The sequence below is a fragment of the Eulemur rufifrons genome, chromosome 3, assembly GCF_041146395.1.
Source record: "Eulemur rufifrons isolate Redbay chromosome 3, OSU_ERuf_1, whole genome shotgun sequence".
Taxonomy (NCBI): Eukaryota; Metazoa; Chordata; class Mammalia; order Primates; family Lemuridae; genus Eulemur; species Eulemur rufifrons.
The window spans coordinates 68,299,950-68,322,986 of NC_090985.1; the positions used below are offsets into that span (position 1 = coordinate 68,299,950).

The 23,037-nt window shown below is 37.3% G+C and overlaps 1 protein-coding gene across 1 annotated transcript in view; it reads right to left on the minus strand.

Moving 5' to 3' along the window:
• Positions 1–22,617, minus strand: part of DECR1 (2,4-dienoyl-CoA reductase 1) — a 38,670-nt gene extending 16,053 nt beyond the window's left edge. The window contains exons 1-5 of the mRNA XM_069466250.1: positions 22,416–22,617; positions 8,994–9,196; positions 7,547–7,604; positions 6,967–7,053; positions 5,547–5,694 (exon numbers count right to left, since the gene is read on the minus strand). Of these exons, the coding sequence (XP_069322351.1) occupies positions 5,547–5,694; positions 6,967–7,053; positions 7,547–7,604; positions 8,994–9,196; positions 22,416–22,481 (562 nt within the window). The 5' untranslated portion in view covers positions 22,482–22,617. The remainder of the gene's footprint in view (positions 1–5,546; positions 5,695–6,966; positions 7,054–7,546; positions 7,605–8,993; positions 9,197–22,415) is intronic.
• Positions 22,618–23,037: the final 420 nt, after the last annotated feature.

Below are 23,037 nucleotides of genomic sequence, written 5' to 3' on the forward strand. Positions count from 1 at the left end.
TTAAAGACTTAAATCAATAGAGATACCACATTGATGAATCAGAAGACTTGATATTGTTAAAATGTCAATTGTCCCCAAAATAACTCACAAATTTAACACAAGCCTGGTCAAAATCCCAATGGGCTTTTTTATAAAAATTATCAATTCTAAAATTTTTATGAAAATGCATAGGACACAGAAGAGCCAAAACAATTTTTAGAAAGAATAAAGTTGCAGGATACATACTACCTCGTTTCAAGTTAATATCAAGCTAAAGTAATGAATATATATAATACATTAAACATATACTATATGTGTATATTATAAAGATAAGTGATCAAAATAATGACAGACATACAGATCAAAAGAAACAGAATAGTGAGTTCAGAAATTGATTCATTTATACACACACACACACACACACACACACACAGAGTATGCATGACTTAATGATGGGGATACATTCTGAGAAATGTATCATTAGATGATTTCATTGTGCAAACATCAGGGAGTGTATTTATCCAAACCTAGATGGTACAGCATACTATGTACCTAGGCTATATGATATAGTCTATTGCTCCTACGCTACAAATCCATATGGCATGTTACTGTACTGAATAATGTGGGTCATTATAATACAATGGTATCTATGTATCTAAACATAGAAAAGGTACAGTAAAAATATGGTAGAAAAGACTAAAAATGGAACACCTGAATAGGGCACTTACCATGAATAGAGCTTGTAAGACTGAAGTTGCTCGGGGTCAGTGAGTGCATATGAAGGCCTGGGACATTACCATACACTGCTGTAGACTTTACAAACACTGTACACTTAGGGTATACTAAATTTATGAAAAAAATAATTTCATGGGCTAAGCATGGTAGCTCATTCCTGTAATCGCAGCAATTTGGGAGGCTGAGACAAGAAGATCGCTTGAGGCCAGAAGTTCAAGACCAGCCTGGGCAACATAGTGAGACCCTGTCTCTACAAAAAATAATTTTAAAAAAAAATTAGCCAGGTGTGGTGGTGCACATGCCTGTAGTCCTAGCTACTCCAGAGGCTGAGGCAGAAATGAGCTCAAATTGTACTCCAGCCTGAGCAACGGATTGAAAACCCATCTCTTTAAAAAAAAAAGGCCAGGGGCAGATAGATCACTGACCTAATTAGTAAAAGCAAAAACTATCAAACTTCCAAAAAGAAACAATGGAAAAATTACTTGTGACCTTGAGTTAGGCAAAGATTTTGTAGATTAAAAAAAGCATGAAAAAGATAGAAAGATTGTATAAGTTGGATAACATCAAAATTAAAAACCTTTCCTCTTCAAAAGACATTAAGGACATGAAAAGATAAGCCATAGAGTATGAAAAAATATTTCCAAAACATACATCTGAGAAAGAACTTCTATCCAGAATAAATAAAATTATTGCTTTCAATTTAATACCAGAAGACAATCCAATTTTTAAAATGAACAAAAGATTTGAACAGATGTTTCATCAAAGAATATATATGAATGACGAGTAAGCACATGAAAAAATGCTCAGCATCATTAGTCATTAGGAAAATGTAAGTTAACACCACAAAGGAGAATGGGTAAAATTTTAAAAAACTACCAGAGCAAGTTTTGGCCAGGATGTGGAGCAACTGCAACTTAAAAATTGCTGTTGGGAATGCAACACGGTACAGCTAGTTTGACAGAAAACCGTTTGACAGATTTAGCCAAATTTAGAATTTCTTCTGCTCATCAAAAGACACTGTTAAGGAAATGAAATGGAAACCATAGAATGGAAGGAAATACTTTAAATACATACAATATCAGACAAAGAAATCAGTCCACATTATTTAAAGAATTTCTACAAATCAATAACAATAAGAAAAAATAACCCAATAAAAAAAAAGGCTAAAGATTTAAACAGAGAGTGAGGACTGACTGGAAGGTGGCAAGGGAGAACTTTTGAAGGTGATGGAAATTGTTCTGTCTTGACTGGGGAAATGGGTGCTTAAGTGTGTGAGTTTATCAAAATATCAATTTGCACACATAGAAGATCTCTGCATTTCACTATATGTAAATTTTACTTCAATTTTAGCAAACTAAAAAATAATGTTAAAGCTATATAATTGATTTACTTTTTTTTAAAGCCATCTGTATTTAGGCTTGTAATACTTGGGTTTCATATTGTTTCCATACCAGTGTATGAAAGCATTTTGTAAATTATAAAGTACTACAGTGGTATAAAGTATTATTCCTATGAACTGAATGTTTGCATCCGCCCCCACCCCTAAATTCATATGTTGGAACCCTAACCCCAACAACATTTGGATGTAGGACCTTTGGGAGGTAATTAGGGTTGAAGTAGATCATGAGGTTGGAGCCCCATGACAGGATCAATGCCCTTATAAAAAGAGGAAGAGATGGCAGATCTCTCTCTGTGTGCACAAACCAAAGAAAGGCCACGAAACAACACAACCAGCAAGAGAGCTCTCACCAAGAACGCGACCATGCTGGCACCCTGATCTCAGACTTCCAGCCTCCCAAACTATGAGAAATAAATGTTTGCTGTTTAAGCCACCCAGTCTGTGGTAATTTGTTATAGCACTCCGAACTGAGACAATTCTTAATGCCACTTCAACAAAAATATATTGGGTTATTAAGTGTGAAATGTCCGATTTCCTTAAGTACTAAGTTTGACAGCTGATATCACTGACATTTCACTTTGACACTTCTTGTTTTATTCGTATTATGAAGGTACATCCTCAGTCTTGCAAATGCATGTTTTGGCTTGTGATTACCTTTCAAATTTTTTTTAGAGCAATTTTTGTGAAACCATGGATAAGTCAAAATTCGTATTATTTTCAAATATGAGCTCCATCATGGAACCATTGCTGCCCAAACAGCTTGAAATACCAATGAATTGTTTGGGAAGGATGTGGCTAATGAACGCATAGTACGTCGATGGTTTGTGAAGTTCTGTTCTTGTGATTTTCATCTTGAAAATGAGCCATGTGGGCAACCTGAGACCAAGGCAGATAATGATGACCTGAAAGCTGTAGTGGAAGCGAATCCATCTCAACCTACATATGAATTTTTTCATTTTTATATATGATATTCTAGTGATGGATGGACCTTAGTATGGTATTTCCAATATCCTTCCCAGTAAGGATCAACCATGTATTTATTGACCTTTGTAGCTATGAGAGCTCAATGGGCTAAAGTCTTTAGAAGTTTCCTAAATCCTTCATCTGTTCGTAATTGTTAATTTTGCATCACTGCTACCTCTCCCTCTAATTCTATTTTTTCTACCCTTACTAAAGCCACTGTGCTCTTGATCTTTAGTCATCTGCTGTCTACTTCCAGTGTACACTGTCACCAATTCTGCCCACAGCAAGTGAGTGTCTACCTTCCAGTTGCTGGTGCCCTCATCTTCTCTAGTCTGACTTCCTGGATGTCTTACCTTGACTGACTTCCTAGATGCCAGACCACCTAACACACTTCTGATCACAGATTTCCACCTCCTGAGCTGACCTCCAGGTTTACCCACGTTGACACACTTGAGCTCCTTGACTATCGATCCAATACCAGAATAGACCCTGTGCACCGTGCTCTCTTCCGCTCAGTGGTCCAAGTTCTCCAAATTCTGTCAGGTTACATGTGGCATCAATAACTGACAGGAATCTTGGTAGAATAAAAACTGGCTTCCATCTTTTAAAAAATCTTATCTGTTATATTTTTAATGAAGCCCATAGAATTTTAATCCAATGTGATGAATAAAAATAGATCAAAGTCTATGTTAAAATGAAAGACAATAATGAGAAAAGAAGGAAGAGCCAGATAGAAATCAAGGGTCACAGAGATGGGCAAGTGAGGAAATAAGAAAAAGTGACAAAACAGACAGAGATGAAGAGAAAAACAGAGAACCAAAAATGAAAGGGCTGACAGAGGCAGAGAGATAGAGAAAGAAATCAAGACATGAGCCAAAAGTGAGGAGAGAGAAAATCAGAGGCAGAGAGAAAGAGGAAAGGATACAGAGACCAATTTTCCTCAGATAGTAAGGGAAGAGAGAAGAGTCTACCCACTCTTCCCTGTCCCCCTTCCCACTCTTATCCATCCCTCCTGAAGAAAAACAGATAAAATCAAACACTCATTGCCCAAACTCTAAATATAAATCATATCTACTCTGCTGTAGTGGAAATTAGTGATGATCAGGGATTTCAATTTCAGTGAGTTCATGGAGAAAGGATAGAAGTTATTAGCACACACACACACAAAGCTAGTGCCTTCCTAGCATCCCTCTGCCTGTTCTTACATCCTCCCTCAAACTGATTTTAGGATTATCCAAGCTGCACAGAGCAAGAAATTACAAGAACCTTGTAAGGCAAAGGCTTCTGAATCAGAGGGAGGAACCTGGCCAGCTCTATGCGTTCCTTCCTCCCCTCAAGCCTCAAAAGACATTCTCTGAGGAGCATGAACAACTCTTCTTCCTGGTCCTTGTTCAGAATACTCTCCACCCTATGAGAAAATGCCCCCATTCTTTCAAGTTCCAACCACAACTTTTTCAGGGACAGAGTCTTGTCTGCCTCTGTGCTTTGGGCATGCAGCATAGGGCTTGCTACACAAAAGTCACCAGTGTCTGTTAAGTGAATAAATGTATGCTGGTTCTAGGCATATATGTACATACACATACACACAGTACACATCTGTACGATTCTTGTGCACACAAACTTTTATAAAGAAGTTTTTTCACAGTACTAACAACAATGTCCTCCTAGTAAGTCCTCTCTAAATCTATTTTCATATAGTGTCTCAACACTATTGGTGTTATCATCACCCAACTACTCACCCCAGCTAAAAACTCTCTCATCTAATCAGGAAGGCCTGTTGAACTTTGTCTTCTAAAAGGCTCCTACTTGATCTCCCATGCTGTCTATCCACATGCCAAAAGAAAAATCAAACCCTCCTGAATGGGTATCCTCAAACTTTTCCCCCACATTGTTGCCAATAACCTTTCCAATCAAGTCACATTCCTCATGAGATGCTTTCAGTGGAAATCCATACTGAAACAGCTTCCCATTTCTTCAGGATTAACAGCAAACTCCCTTTTCGGTATTGAGAACTTTCCCAACTACACCCCAACCCACCTTCCCAAAATCATTTCCTACCCCCTTTCTCCCCATCTCTAGCCACATCAAATTTCTCATCATTCCCTAAATACTCCTGCTTTTCTCCTCCACGAGGCCTCTATTCATGGTCATTCACATCTCCTTTCTCTCCCTTTCTCTACATCTAGATCTTTGAAAATTCAGCTCAAATTGCATCCCGTTCCTCAGTCTGATCACTGATCCTAGGGAGAGTTAGTCATTCCCGTCTGGATTTCCAATGCACTTGAAACAGATACTTATTTTAACTCAAATCACAATGTACAGTAATTATTTAAGTATCTTTCTTCTCCATTACACTGTGAGTTGTACAAGTACAGAGAGTCTCATTGACTTTTTAAAGTATCCCAGAACTTAGCACAGAACGTTGTGCACAGTATGGCTCCAATAAATATGCAAAGAATAAATAACATACCTTTCTGTGCTTTAATAAGTTGCTTTCCAATTTCTAGAGTCACAAAGACTGAACCATTTAGAACTATGTCAGTGATGGTCTTCCAAGCATTAGGAGAGAGTCTTTCAGTGGGAGAAATAAAATTCCCAGCTGCATTGTTTATCACAATCTAATAAATGAATAAAGCAAATTATAAAAACTTTTAGATGAAGAAAAACATTTTCCCTCCAGAGCTTTGATTTCTGAAGCTTATTAATACAAATAATACAATAAAGCTAAAGTTCATAGTCAGCTATGAAACAATACCATAAAATTTGGTTCCATTTTATGTTTTTTGAGTCTGTGAAAATCTCCTGTGTTATTTACCAAATTTCAGAGTCCTAACTTCTATCTTTAAATTAGGGTAGACTCCATTATTAAGAAAATTAATACAGGCCGAGTACGGTGGCTCACGCCTGTAATCCTTACACTTTGGGAGGCCAACACGAGAGGATCTCTTGAGGCCAGGAGTTTGAAACCAGCCCAAGCAATAGCAAGACCCTGTCTTTACAAAAATTTTTTAAAAATCAGCCAAGCATGGTGGAATACACCCGTGGTCCCAGCTGCTAGGAAGGCGGAGGCAGAAGGATCACTTGAGGCCAGGAGTTGGAAGCTGCAGTGAGCTATGATGACACAACTGCACTCTAGCCTGAATGACAGAGTGAGACCTTGTCTCACAAAAATAAAAACAAAATTTAAAACAGATTAAGTATATTTACCATATGACTATACTTTATTTCAAGGAATCTCAAGAAAGGCCTTTAAACTTCTGGTGTCATTATAGTTTAATTTAGCCAATGAAACTCTTGGTTGGTGACCTGTTTCTTCATTATCAATAAAGATTCTGCTTAGCATATTCAATACTTTAGTGTGTCTGAAAATATCTTTAACAGAGAAAAGTGCTCTCTTTGGGACTATTGGAAGAAATGGTTTCTCTCTAACAGATGAACCAAACAACAGCAAAATACCCATGTGTAGCTCAGGTCGTACATGGAGAAATTTGGAATTTCTTGTAGTTTTTCTTGTTTGTATTGTTCTCCTCCACTGAGAGAGATAATCACAAGTTATTATAAAAACTAAAGAGCATGAATCATTTAAACTAGATACTGTGCTCTTGGATAACTGCTCTTGTTATTTCATAATCTTATTAAATAAAGTGAAATCAAGTTTGTTCTGTGATGGATCATAAATGTATGTTTTAAGTATTCCTGAAAGGAAGTAGTGCAGCAGTCCTCCTGATCTGTTCCTGTTTTGAGCAGAGCTGGTGTTTTCCTGTGGGTGGAAAATAGGTGCTTCCCAACACACTACTTGCTCACACAGCATTTTACTTCCTTCCTGCATCTTGGTGTTTGTTACCAACATCAGATGCTTCATGCTTGGTCTCATCACCAAGTGCACTTACATCAGGAAGTCCTGTGATTTTGATCATTTCTGACACAGCGTTTTTAACCATTTCTGGATCCCTCACATCACACTGGATTACATGAACCTACAAAATCACAAAAAGAAAAAATAATGCTATCTTTTATAGATATCCTAAACCAAAAACATGAGTAAATTATTCAAACACATTATAATTCCTGAATCTAAATTAAACGACTGGGGCCAGGTGTGGCGGCTCACCCCTGTAATCCTAGCACTCTGGGAGGCCGAGGCGGGAGGATCACTTGAGCTCAGGAGTTTGAGACCAGCCTGAGCAAGAGTGAGACCCCGTCTCTACTAAAAATAGAAAGAAATTATATGGACAGCTAAAAATATATATAGAAAAAATTAGCCGGGCATCGTGGCGCATGCCTGTAGTTCCAGCTACTCAGGAGGCTGAGGCAGGAGGATCGCTTGAGCCCAGGAGTTTGAGGTTGCTGTGAGCTAGGCTGACGCCACGGCACTCTAACTTGGTCAACAGAGTGAGGCTCTGTCTCAAAAAAATAAAATAAAATAAAAATAAATAAATAAATTAATTAAATGACTGCTTTCTAATGTACCTTATTTCCAGTCTGAGAAGAAATTTGTTCCGCAGTAGATTTCAAAACATCTATCTTCCTAGAAATAAACACATGGCATTTTCAGTAAGTTCTGAAATATCTTTATATATTTCTTTTTAATTCCGTAAGTTAAAGAATGTAGAAAATCTATAACTTAAAGGAAAGCAATTCTGAGAAAGTATGAGTATATCTAAATACAAATCAGTTTGAAGGAAATCATTTTCTAAAAGTCAAATTTAAATAATTTTTACATATCTGATACTAATTTATTGAATTACTCACTTTAAACCAGTTGCTTCAGCATTATCTACTCATAGATTTAAATTATTTCCTTAATTACAGTCATTGTTCTTTTGCTCAAGCCAGCTTTACAAAGAAAATACATTCATGGTATAATGGTATAATGTTAGTAGGTTTTGGACCAAATTTATAAGTTCAGATAACCTACATGCATTCAGAGTCTCATGCCTTTGAAGAAACACACAAAATAAGCCATGCACATAAATTATGCAGTATTAAAATGAAAATAATATTTTAAAACTCTTTAAAACAATATAACATTAAAAAAAATGTTCTGGCCAATTTGCAGCTGTGAATGATGTAGGGACTATTGTTCAGATGACTACTCGGTCTACCTAAAATGTTACACCATTCAAAATTGGAGGAAGGGGTGAATTTTTTGACCAGTCCGTAAAGCCTCAGACTACTCACATAGTTAATAAATAGGGTACCAAGATATGCCTGCATAAGAAGAAATTCCTTCCACATGGTGTTACTCTTCCTATATTTATCACAATAGATGTTTTGAAATAGCTGTCCGCCTTATAGAAAATGGAAGGATTACAGCCATTATTCTGGTACAGAGTTAATCATCAAATAAAGCAGTAACCATAATCACTCCTACTGAAAACAAAGCAACCTCAATGTAGGTAGTATTTTTTTTTTTTTTTAAATATATACACATATTTCTTGAGATGGGTCTCACTTACAGACTGGTCTCAAACTCCTAGGCTCAAGCGATCCTCCTGCCTGTAGTCCCGCCAAGTAGCTGGGACTATAGGTGCAGGCACCACGCCTGGTTCCATGAAATACTTTTTAACTTCAAGTACAGAACAAAAAAAAATTCTATCACTGAATTTGGGACATGTAAACATGATCAGTTCCATAACTATCACTATTTCTATCATCTCAAATTAAACTGACTTTTTTTTTTTTTTTTTGGTCTTTAGATGTTTTAAAAAGGTTATTATTGTTTTGGTTTTGGTTTTGGTTTTTGGTTTTTAAAACTGACTTTTTCCAAGGAGATTTATTTAAATAACCTAAAGAATATTTCAAATAAGATTAAGTTGCACATCGAATAACTCTGGCAAATGGTGTTTTCAATACTATGGCACAGAACAGTTTCTTCAATACTTTCTTGCCAAGCAACTTGCTGAGACAGACTTACCGGCTGGCTATCACACACTGAGCACCCAAACTGGACAGAAGAGTTGTCATTCCTTTGCCAAGGCCAGTACCTCCCCCGGTAATGAACGCCACTTTTCCTTGAAAACTATTAGGTGGCAACATCGCTTTTCGAAGAGGTGGAAAGAATTTAGACTGTACAGCTTCAATGTTTTGACATAATATTTTGGTCCCATAACTGAAAAACTAAAAGGGGAAAAAATGAATTGAAACTTGCATACATGTATTTCCAAAAAAGAGATGAATTTTTTAAAATTTAATCTAGAATTTTACATTAATCAAATCCTCAGACTAACACAAACTCACTGAAAACATGTTGGTGTTGCACTTAATCAATTATTATTCTCTTGCTTTCTGAATGTTAAATAACATAGTGGACTGGTTACAAAAGCATGGGTGCCAGACCTAGGCTGCATAGGACAGAATTTTCTCCCTAGCTATATAACCTTCAGCAAGTCATTTAACATCTCTGTGCCTCAGTTCCTTCATCTATACAATAGGGACTATAAAAGAACCTTCTTGATAGGACATATGAGGATTATATGAGTTAATATAAGTAAAATACCTAAAGCAGTGTGTATCTCATAGTAGGCATTATAAATGCTAGCAGGTGTTTGCTTAAATTTAACTTCTAAAAAATTAATGAAAAGCATTTGTGTCTTTTAACAAAAATAATTTGGATAAAAATCACATTCCATCTGTGAATCACTGAAGAAAATTATAAAAAAATTCTTTATAACATTTATTAAATCAAATGCTTATTCTCATGTTGTCTTCTAGCCAAAAAAAATTTAGAACAGAGAGAATATTTGTTATTTTTTAAATGGGGAGAAAAAATCAATCCATTTTGAACTAAAAAATATTTGTATTGCCCTACTTATATTCACATTACTTGTAAAAATCACCGCCATCATCTCACATTTAATTATGAAAACAAATTTCAAGTTTGAACATAATAACAAACAATAAGAGCTAGCATTCATTAAATGGTTACCATGTGCCAGGATTAGATATCAAATTATCTAATCTTCAAAACAACCACATGAAATAGCTATTATTTTTATTCTGTTGTACAGGAAGAGCTCAGAGAAATTAAAAGTATTTTCAAAGTTGCAGAACTAAGACTTAAACATAGACTGACAGGCTCCAGAGCCTTCTCTCATAACTACCTTGCATATTGCCTCTGTCTGTTCTCTGAGCTTCTGCTAAGCTTAATGATCACACCAGGGAGGTATATGATATTCTATCAGGTCACGGTTGTAAGATTAAAACTCCAGAATCTATCATTTCCTGCTAGGCTATTCCTGTAAGCTATATAAGCTGCTATCAGTTGATCCAGGATATCTAGAAATTTATCTTAAGGAAATAATTAGAAATGTGGTCAATGATTTAGGCTAAGGCTGTACCTCAACTGGAAATTGCATATGAAAATGCTTATGTGTAACGTTAAATGAAAAAAACCCACCAAAATAATATATAATATGTCCTTAACTATAACTAAAAATATATGATTAGAAAAAAGCCTAGAAGTAATGTAGTAGATTCAATATTTACTATGTGCCAAAGTCTCCTAATGACTTCCCTCACAAGAGCCCTAAAAGGTAAATTCTATTGTTACTCTTATTTTATAGATAAGGAAATTGAAGCACAGTAAGGTCAACTAACTTTTAACTACAAAATACTGATGAACGAAATTAAAGAGGATACAAACAAATAGAAAGATATCCCACGCTCAGGGATCAGGAGGATTAATATTATTAAAATGACCATACTACCCAAAGCAGTCTATCGATTCTATGCAATCCCTATCAAAATACCAATGACATTCTTCACAGAAATAAAAAAGAAAATCCTAAAATGCATATAGAATCACAAAAGACCCCAAACAGCCAAAGTGATCCTAAGCAAAAAGAACAAAGCTGAAGGTATCACACTACCAGACTTCAAAGTATACTACAAAGTTGTAATAACCAAAACAGCATGGTACTGGCATAAAAACAGACACACAGACCAATGGAACAGAAGAGAGAACCCAGAAGTTAATCCACATATCTATGGCCAACTGATTTTTGACAGAGGTGCCAAGAACACTCATTGGGGAAAAGACAATGTCTTCAATAAATGGTGCTGGGAAAACTGGATATCCATATGCAGAAGAATGAAACTAGACCCCCACCTCTCACCCTACACAAAAAATCAACTCAAAATGGATCAAAGACCTAAATGTAAGACCCAAAATGATAAAACTACTAGAAGAAAACATAGGAGAAGTGCATCAAGACATTGGTGTGGGAAAAGATTTTATGACTAAGACCTCAAAAGCACAGGCAACAAAAGCACATATAAACAAATTGGATTATATCAAACTAAAAAGCTTCTGCATAGCAAAGGAAACAATCAGCAGAGTGAAAGTGAAAAGACAATCTACAGATTGGGAGAAAACACTGCAGGCTACTCATCTGATAGTGGATTAATATCCATAATATATAAGGAACTTAAACATCTCAACAGAAAAAAAAATTCAATTAAAAAAATGGGCATACGATCTGAACAGACATTCAGACATTTCTCAAAAGAAGACATACAAATAGCCAACAAATATATGAAAAAAATGTTTAACACCACTAATTATCAGGGAAATACAAAGCAAAATCACAATGAAGTAACCATCTCAGATAGGACGGCTATTATCAAAAAGACAAAAAATGGCAGGGCAGGCTGCTCACGTTTGTAATCCTAGTACTCTGGGATGCTGAGGCAGGAGGATCCCTTGAGGCCAGGAGTTCAAACACGCCTGACAGCAGAGCAAGAACCCATGTCTAAAAAACATTTTTTTAACCAGTTGGGCATGGTGGCATGCACCTGCATCCCAACTACTCAGAAGGCTGAGGCAGGCGGATTGCTTGGGCCCGGGAGTTTGAGGTTGCTGTGAGCTATGATGATGCCACTGCACTCTAGCCTGGGCAACAGAGCGAAACCCTGTCTCACAAAAAATAAATAACAAATGTTGACAAGGATGCAGAGAAAAGGGAATTCGTACACCTTGTTGGTGAGAATATAAACCAGTATAGCCACTATGGAGAACAGTATGGAGGTTCCTCAAGAAAACTACAAATAGGACCACCATGATTCAACAATCCCACTACTGGGAATTTATCCAAAGGAAAGGAAATCATTATATTAAAGAGACATCTGAGCCTCCTACTATGCACAATAGCCAAGATATGGAATCAACCTAGGTGTACAACAGGTGAATGAATAAAGAAAATGTGGTGTAACATATATACATATATATATATATACACACACATATATATATATATATATGTATATATATACACACAATGGAATACCATTCAGCCATAAAAAAAAATGAAATCCTGTCATTCATGGCAACATGGATGGAACCGGAGGTCATATGTTAAGTGAAATAAGCCAGGCACAGAAAGTTAACCACCACATGTTCTAACTCGTATGTGGAAGCTAAAAAAAAGTTGATCTCATAGAAGTAAAAAGTAGAACAGAGGATATTAGAGGCTGGAAAAGGTAGGAAAAAGGGAGGGATAGGAAGAGATTTGTTAAAGGATACAAAATTACAGCTGGATAGGAGGAATAATTTTTCATGTTCTATACCACTACAGAATGACTATAGTTAACAATAATATATTATATAGTTTTGAATAGCTAAGAGGAAGATATTGAATGTTCCCAGCACGAAGAAATGATAAACGTTTTAGAGGACGGATATGAGAATTACCCTGATCTGATCACTATACATTATATGTATTGAAACATTACTATGTACCCCTTGAATATGTAGAACTATTATTCGAAAAAATAAAACTTAAACAAGATAAATAGTAACTAGTAAAGACTTAAATCCAAGATCTGTTTGACTTCAGAGCCCATTCATTCCTTTACACAATTACCTATAAAGGATGGGATTATGGATATCTTTTTATTTGATTGGTTTTTAGTATTTTCAAAATCTATCTAATAAGTATGATTTGATTTTATTATCAGGAAGAACCCATTATTGAGGGGCAAAATTTGAGATCATGTATAAAATAAATGGTAAAAATAACTGGTAAAGGAAAGGATATAAAGGCAAAAATACCACTTTTGATAATAATGCCTAATAAGTGTCTATAATGTAACAGATTATTACATAGCACAGTCTTGCCCATTTTATCTTATTTGATCTGACCAATCCTGATCTTAAGATTCCACTTCCGTACCAAATCAAAAGTGAAGACATTGATATGCTATTTTAATTCACATTACCTGCTGGCAATTCACAGCACATGTGAATATAAATTCCAGCCATCTCTTTGCCTAAAAGGAAGCTGTTCATGTCAACACTAAGACCCATGGAGATGATCAGACCTCACAGCACCATACTGTGGTCAATCTCCTATTTCTACAAAGAAGCATCCTGAATAACCTGAAATAGTACTTTGGCCATTTCTTTTTGCATTACAAAAAGTGGGTACAGACAGGCTTTTAAAGATTTTCAAATCTTGCTTTGTGGTTTTTCTAGAAATAAGTTGTTTAGTTGTTTCAAAAATAAAAATAACACTTTTCATATCAAGATTGATTTCTCTGGAGATCTTTAGTGACCTAAAATTCTTAAAACTCTCTAAAGTCCTCCAGTTTTGGCAATACATTTTTATTTTTTAATGTTAGAAGTCCTAAATCTCTCCCCTCCAAAATTCACTATCACCCACCCACTCCACCATACTTATCATTTTCCCTTATCATATAAACAATATCTTCCTCTTTCATGTATTCTGAAATGATAGCATCTAAACTAATGAGATTAATGAGATGTCACACTTCTAACCCTCAAAATGGCAATTCTGAGTCTTGACTTGGTCCCTTCCCTAGAGGATAAGAACTGTGTATCAATGAGATACATACCTCAATTACTTAAATATTTTGGCTAGTCTAAAATGTCTAAAGCAAATATCTAAAACAGAGGTAGACTGGTGATCCCAGGCCAAATATGTTTTGTTAGGCCTGCCAAATATTTTGAAAATTGGAGCCAACATTTAGATACTGGGAGAATGCACATAAAAATCAGAACCTATGCCAACACTTAGGTTCTACACGGTTAAGTGAAACTTTGGCTGCTCCTTTGGGACAAGGCCTGAGCTCTGCCCAGCTCCACCTCATACAAGTGTGAAGAAAAAAAAAAAAAAAGCTATACATTTTTTTTTGCACCATAGATAAATTTCTGAAGTTTATCTTAGAAATTTGTAAGATAACATAGAAGTTTCATGTAAAACAAATTTCTATAAAAATAATGGTTTAGTGTGCTATGTACATTTAAAAAAATCCAGTTTCAAATCTGTAAAAATTATGCAATAATAGACTCTCATATGCAAGTTGTGAGGCTGAATGACTTAACATTTAAATAACCCTTAGCTTAGCTATTTCATCATCATCATCACTATTGATCAGGCCTCCACATTAAAATCGTATCCCTCAAAAACATCAATGCCTTTCAAAGTCAAAAAGACAAAAACTAAACTCTTGAGCATGGCATTCAAGCCATTGGGCAATATGGCTTCAAGCTACCTTCCTAGTCCCACCTCCTACCCATTCTGCCACAGTAGCAGTAAACTCTACACTTACCAATCCTTTAGTAGTCCCAAAACTTTCCAAGCACTTTTACCTCCTGGCCTTTGCTCCTGCTTTCTTGTCAGTCCAAAGTAACCACTCTCTTTCAAAACCTACCAGTATCAGCCTTAGAAATCAGGCAACAGTTGCAATACCTATGTTGACACTTTTTATCAGGTGCCTCTGTTAAAAACAAGCAAATGAGTGGCTTCCATGCTAGACTGTGAGCACTCAGGGAGGCAAGAAGGCTACCTTATTGATCACTATAATAGGGTTTCTGGCACCAGTTACGAATTCAGTAAATGCTTGTTTTACTGGATGCAACAATGGTTGGCCAGGCTACAATTCCATTCAAAAGACATGCAGAGTCTTATGCGATATGATATAAATCCAGTTCTTTGCCACTTGTCTTAAAAAGTTAAAAGTCATTTCCAATGATCCTAAATTATGGCACTTTAAGTTTGTTTAAACCCAATAGAAGAAATCCAATGCTATCGATATGTGAACATTAACATCAATTGCAAATAGAAAAGCTGGGCAAATAACTTAAAAAGGTAGTCCACACAAACAAAAAAACATATATACAATCATATTTATAATGGAATAAGCATATTTAAACAAAGGGAGATACCATTTTTCTCTTACCAGACAGCAAGGTTCAAAATTTTGTAATGTATAATACAAGAAACAGCTTATTAAAGCCAGTCTTACTATCTGTTGATATGAATTGTGGCAACTTGTTTAGAGGTCAATTTGACAACATTTATTAAAATTTTAGAAATAAATCCCCTTGGACTCAGTAAACCCACATTCAGGAATTTATCCAACACAAATACTTGCGAAGGGAGGAGGGAGAACCTATGATCAAAGATATGCATTAAGATGAAAATGAAATTAAGAAAACAATTCCATTTATAATCACACTGAAAAGAATAAAATACTGATACATTTAATAAAAGAAGTACAAGACCTGTAAATTGAAAACTATAAAACATTATTAAAAAATTAAAGAAAATCTAAACAAATTAACAGACATCTGTGTTCATGGATCAGAAAACTTAACTTTGTTAAGAAGGCAATACTCCACAAATAGATGTATAGATTCGATGAAATCCATATCAATATACCAATTGGCATTTTGCAGAAGTTGACAAGCTTATCCCAAAATTGATATGGAAATGCAAGGGACTCAAAATAGCCTAAGAGATTCATTAAAGCATTATTTGTAATAGAAAAGTCTAGAAAACAATCAATGTGCATTTCCATAGGGCATATACCCAATGAATTAGGGCGCATCCATATAACAAAATACTGTTATATGGATCTGTTATCTACAGAAAGGAGGAGCTAGAACTCCTGAATGTACACATTGCTACAGATACATTGTTTATTCAATCACTCAACAAATATTTGTTGAATACCCACAGTTTGGGGCATTATGTGTTAAGTGAAAAACTCAAGATAGAGAAACAAATCTCCCATTCATGTGATTTTTTTTAAAATGAGGATATTGTCATACATATGTCGATAAATGCACAAAAATTGCTGGAAGGATCCACATGAAACTATTCATAGTAGTAACCTTTTGGGAGAGGGACTTATATTGTCATTATATATCCTTTCATAATGCTTAAATGTTAAACATGTTCATAAATTAATTTTTCATTAAAACTAGTTAACACAAAACTGAATCATATATGTAAGCACACAAGAAAAAATGTAGAGAGAAAGAAGTTGTGACAAAAAAAAGGCAAAGAATCAGTTTCATGACAGAGATGTTATGCCTTACTTGCAGTGTAAGTACTCTATACTCAACAATAAAGTATGAGCTATATTTATAAAGACAATGAAATGTTCTTGTATCTGTTTTCTTTGAATTTCTAAGTATCTGTTGGTTCAAGTCAAATGAATATTTTTTAGATCGCATTTACTCTGGCTCAGATTCACATGATAAGAGCTTTGCAGACTGAGCCTTAACTGTCATATTAAAATGTTTTCTTGGCAAACACTGGACAACTATATTTTTCAAAGGATGAGTTTGAAAAATGCATATCTCTGCATTCCCAAAGTATCTCATGTATTCCCTGCACACAGTAAGCATTCCATAACTGCTTCCCAATTTATTTTGTCCAGTGGCTCGAAGGCACTTGTCTGTGCCATGCATGTATTCTTTTCAGTGCTCAGACCACTGCCACTTCAGCATATGCGGTTCTTGGCTGGAGGCACCTAAAAGTACAAGAGACAGCCCGGTGGGACACTCTACTGGATGTTCCAGTACAGAAAAGGATAGTCCTGCAGAATGAAGAACGGTCCCGCCCCAAATGTCAATAGTGATCCTGCAAACTTTAAAAGAAGTGAACTGCCCAAAGACTGCTACAACCGTGGCTTGCCACAGGCCATGTTACACTCACACTCTGTGTTTATGTGAATTGCTTGGTCATATCCACCCACTCCTTAACTTAAAGCAGGGCACCATGCAGAGGCCACCGATATTCTCGGTTTCTGCAGAGCACAGAGCTCGTTGCCACAGCAACTTGAAAGTAAGGCTGAGGAAATATAAAAGGCCTAGCTGGACTCCAACCTCCAATGGCTAGGCTGAATTATGCAGTTGCCAGGAGCAAGACCGAAATTACATTTTTGAGTAATGATCCATCTTATAGCAGTAAACGTGAGTCCTTGAAAAAGTAGGTGCTCTGTGCTACAGGGTGTACATCCCATTTTTATTACAGTACGGTCTGCAGTTAGATGTGGACCAAACAGATGCTTACCCAATGCTACACAATAAAGGGAGATAAAAATCACAGAAATAAATCAGGAAGCAATTTGAAATTTTCAACAGGGACCTTCACTTATACCTTCACTCTGATTTGAGTACTCTCTTACTAATCCCCTACCATGTTAGCCAAAACTAACATGACTATCTTTTTTGAACCAGAAATTAGAACCCCTGTTCTTGCAAAGGCCTTGTTTTGATTTGGGAATTTGCTTATATGAGAAAATATTAGAAATAAACACAACATTATGATTACATATAGAGTTTATTCACTTTATTTTTAGCAAGTATTTATTGAGCATCTATTATGCCCCAGGTACTGTTCTAGGCAATGGTGATACAGAGAGAAACAAAACAGACACGACATTCTACCCTCAGTGAGATGATCTTTGGGAGGGTGAGGGATAAATAAACTATGTAAAATATTAAAATTTGTTATATATTGTGGGGGGAAATAAAGCCTAAAATACAGGGAGAGCATTGCTACTTTAAATAGAGATGTCAGTGAAGGCCTTGCTGAAAAGGTGACATTGGAGCAAAGAGTTGCAGGAAGTGAGGAATCAGTCACAGGGTTTCAGGAAAAGGGAAGACTAAGAGCAAAGGGAGTCTGAATAGTGCATGGAGGAATATTCAGGTCAGTGTTGCTGAAGAGGGAGGGAGGGAGACAGGGGCAGGAGGAGAGGTCAGTTTAGAGGATCGTTCTGGCTGCTATGTTGAGAATGGAGTGTAGTGGGCAAGACTGGAACCAGGAAGATTAGTTATGATGCCTGTGCAGCAGGTCAGGCAGGAGATGGTGATGGCTTAGACGAGGACACTATCATCAGAAGTGGTGTGGCATAAGCAAATAAAATTACTTGTAAGTGCAAAAGTCCCAGAAAATGAGGATGTAATGAATTACCACTGTCCCTAATATTGCCTAGTCTAATTATGTCTTCTTTATTTTTTTTAACTTTTTTTTTTTTGAGACAGAGTCTCACTCTGCTGCCCGGGCTAGAATGTAGTGGCATCGTGGCATCGTCATACCTCACTGCAACCTCAATCTCCTGGGCTCAAGTGAGCCTCCTTCCTCAGCCTCTCCAGTAGCTGGGACTACAGGTGCACACCACAACGCCAGCCTAATTTTTCTATTTTTTTGCAGACATGGGGTCTTATTCTTGTTCAGGCTGATCTTGAACTCCTGGCCTCAAACCATCCTCTGCCTCAGCCTCCTACAGTGCTAGGGTTATAGGTATGAGCCAGCACTCCTGGCCTAACTATTTATATATACATAATATTTGCAAATGTTTATGGCGTGCAGTGCCTGTGATATTTTGTTACATGCACAGAATATGGAATGATCAAGTCAGTGTATTTAGGATATCCATCACCTCAATTAGCCTTCTTGCCTCGGGCCCAACCTCATCACACTTTGACCTATTTCATTAAAAGCAAATAAACAGGTCTCCTGCTTACTAAAAGATCAAGGCCATTCAACTGAGAGAGCTTTTTCCAGCTTGTTCACCTTCACCTCAATATCTCTGCCTCTCTCACCTTCACCTCAACACTGCTTTTGTGTTCTAGAAAAATTAAGATTTAAGTGTAAGCTAGAAAGAGGAAATGAAGACAGGTCAGACAGCCTAGGTCACTGGTCTACATGAGAGATACTGAGGGCAGCAGAAATAAAGAGGAGAGGACACATTCCACACACATTTAACACGTAAATTAGCCTGAACCCAGAAGCCAACCAGCCAGTAAGAGTAAGAGGAGAGTTAAAGGTAACCGAGTTTTCTAGTTTCAGTGGCTGCTGCGGAGTGAGGCTGTGACTGAAATGGCTGGGTTAGCACAAGATGACCCAAGTTGGAGGACTGAGGATAACGAGTTTCTGTACTAGAAATGCAGCACCTGGGACGCCTTTGGAATATTCAGGTGGAGACATCTAAGCTGCAGTAGGAAATACAGTTTTGAAGCACAGAGAATAAATCGGGCTAAAGGTAAATGGCAACATCACTTCATCATTTGAGCAAGCACGAAAGCCTGCAGTTCTGTCACTGCTTTTATGGCACAAGGCAGTGTGGGGGTTTCCCAGGCTGGAAAGGATCAAAGCACTGTTGTCCCCTTACTCTAGACTTAATTACATGTACCCCAGCGTCTCGATGTCAGAATGATTCATCAACTTCAGAAGAGAAGGGCACAGGATGGCTGAGATGGCTGATCATTTTCTACCTGGAATTTTCTTTAAAAACTAAGAGCTGCCAAACATCAGTGGAATGCTTTCTACTATGGGCTGTAAGCAACTCTGGCTAACTTTAGATTCTCCTCCTGTTTTGATGTGTTCATGGTGACCTTTGGGGAATACTCTGAGATCTAGATTTTCTTTTTAAATATTATAAAGTTAGCTTTATAGTTTTGGAAGGAAGTTGGTTTTGAAACTTCTTCACATGAATACTTGAGCTCCACGGCCAGGATTTATACGGCAACACAGTATACATATTCATTCATGTAACAGATATTATTAATACATGCTTACTCTGTACTAGGTACCATTCTAGGTATAAATGGTGAACAAACCAGATGAAAACCCTTGCCTCCATGGGGTTATATTCTACAATTTTAAATTGGATAAAGAAATACTTAGGCTTTCCAGATAGAAAATAAATAAATAAAAACAAAGAAAATATAAACAAGAAAAAATATTTGGTTGGTTTCATACTTCTTCTTAACAATATTCAGTGTCACAAGACAATGAAACAATGTTCACTATACTCTAAGGGAAAAATAAATGCGAAACACCCAAGTAAAATGATGCTACCCATCCTTTCGTCAGAACAGATGCCAGGAATGATGTTCACCAAATGTTCTGGGTGGTCAGTCTGAAGTCATGTGTCACTTTGTTTTTTTTTTTTCGTTTGTTTGGTTTTTTGTTTTTTTTGGTTTTTGTGTTTTTTTTTAAATTTAACTGTATTGCTTGAATTATTATTGGCCAGGAATTATTTGTCTAAAAATAGCAAAGTTAATACTCTTGATAAAAACAAAAAGAAAGGGAGAATGGCAGCGTGCATCACAGCTATCAAAGAATGAATCTACAAAAGGAAGAATGGCAAATTTTTTTAAAGTTTCATTACATGAGATGAACTTAGATATATCCTATTCTATTCCATTTATTTTTTAAAAATCTATTTTGCTACACTAAATTGATTTTAAGGCCCACTCATTGATTATTACCCATGGCTTGAAAAACACACATGAGACTGTTAGCACATTGAAGGTAGGGATGTCTTTCAACCATGGACCACCAAAGAATGCCCAACACTTAGTGGGCACTTAATTAGTACTTTCTGATAACTGAATAACGGTTTTCCTCAGCAGAACTGAGAGTAACCTGAGAGCAAAGTTCATATTTTTTTAATCTTTGTATTCCCAGGGCATAGCACAGGGCCAGGCATAAATAAATATTTATTGAATTAACTGAAGCCTACTAGCTAACAGCACACATTAATATAGCACTTCACAAATAGGTTTTATGACAGATGAAACATTTCTCTTGGTTCTTAGTAACAAAAGTATTGGAATTAGGGGTTTTCATTGTAATAACTTGTATTTGGCCACAAAAACATGATGTTCCCTGGAACAACCTCCTTCTTCACTTCACAGATGTTAAGACTTTTCTTCTCCCAGGGATTCAAACCCCAGCCTCCAAGTGCCAGGAAGAAGACAAACCACACCAACAGGAGTCTGTCTCTCTTGCCTCCAAACTCCCATCCTCAAAACTTTCATTTTTATTAAGCAAAGGAATTTCAATATTGTCAGATCACAGTGAATTTTTAAGCAAGTTCGTTTTCTCTCTCTCAAACTGTATTTGTCTAACTGTCAGGAGAGCGAGGATATGGTCTGTGTGACTTTATTACTACAATCCTAATTTTGTGCTTAAAAAAAAATCTCTGAAGACTTTTCTACCTCACAGAGCTGTTGTAGGTTTCAAGTGAGAAAGTTCTTTGAGAACAGGATTCCTTTACAGTGACCTATACTTAGTCTTTACAGGAAGAGAAAATATCAGGAAAACACTAGTAGCCATGAACGAGCTCACTTTTTAAAAGAAAGTCCTCTTACTTGAGAGAATCACCATACCGGTTTTTTGTATTCACATTTGGAACTACTGCTGCCTGTTTTAAAAACAAAACAAATGACGACAACAACAACAAACTATGGTTGTCAACTCTATGAAATTGAAAGTTTTTTTCACAGTTGACATATTAATTTATTTACCTGGCTAAAGAAATTCTGCTTTTTAGTTTATTTGTTAAGATTTTTAAATTTAGTTGGAGAGAAGGCCTGTCTTGGATATTGCTTCTTTTTGTTTTTCTTTCTCTTTCTTCCCTCCTTCGCTGTCTTCTCCTGCATATTTTACTTCAGTTATGGGTTCAATGGAGAGATGTTAACAAAACAAAATCACCTAAGTGTAGAGAAGACAGAGGTGGAAGCCAATGTGACATGCACCTCTCCCAGCTTTTTCTCTGGGGAGTCTACAGACAGCTGAAGTTTTGTTTTTGTTTCATTTTTATGTGAATTTGTTTGCATTGCTGTTTAACCCCATACCTAACACATATATGGATTTTCCTAATTTAAAAAAAAGTACTTCCAGTAAGGCCGGTGGTCCCTCCAGGGCCCACTCCCCGTACTCTGGCCTCTGTCCCATTCAAAGGACCACCATGCTGTAACTTTCCCCACATCTACCTATTTACACACAACTTTGAAACTTGCAAAATCTGAAAATGTCGAAAACCATGTGCCCTCCCTATGCCTCCTGCACACAGCAGGACTTAATCTGCTAGAAAAACCTGACCCCAGCACCCCCACCCCCCGCCGCGCGCGCCCCCGTTCACTCTCCCCTTAGCGCGCGCGCCCAGGGACCTAGTGGTCCTCGCTCGCCGACCCCGGGTCGCTCGGTCCTGTCTCCTTGCGCCGCGCGACCCCCTGTCCTCTCTCCCTTGCGCCCGGGACAGCCTGTCCTCCGCGCGCGCCCGGCCGCCTTACCCGCCGAGGACTGAGCCCGGGCAGCCGGGACCCCCGGGCAAAGACACCCCAGCCGAGCAGCGCCATGTTGGGCCTCCGAACTCGGGCCGGAAGAATGGGAGACGCGGCAAAGGCCGGAAAGAAAAACGGGCCCTGGGCTGGGCTGCTCGCCAGGACCAGTGGGGCCAGTCCTGGAGGCGGTGCCCTGCACCCCGCTCCACACTCTCAGGTTCGGGCCCCTGGGCACTGCCTGCTGGGCCTTGCCTTGCTTTTTACTGCTTTCTAGCCCCGGAGTGTTTTGTAGGTCAGGGAATGACAGTTTCGTTGTCCTTGTGTGGGTAGACGACCCCCTGCGCTCTACAAGGGTTTGCAGATTGCAGCCACAAGCGACCATACAATCAATGCCCACCGAGTGCTAACAACACCTTTTTCAGTAATTTATATTTATTTCTTAAGTGCGTGTTTACATTTGTGGTCGGAGTGGCGCTAAATCACATATTATCGGAATAATAATAATATACTGCGTTTAAACCGCGGCCTCACCTTTGCTAAGGCGAAATGGCTGAAATCGAACGCCAAGAGCGGCTTCCGGGGGGCTTTGGCTTTTCGCAGGACACACCGCCCCCTGTCGCCCAGATGCAGT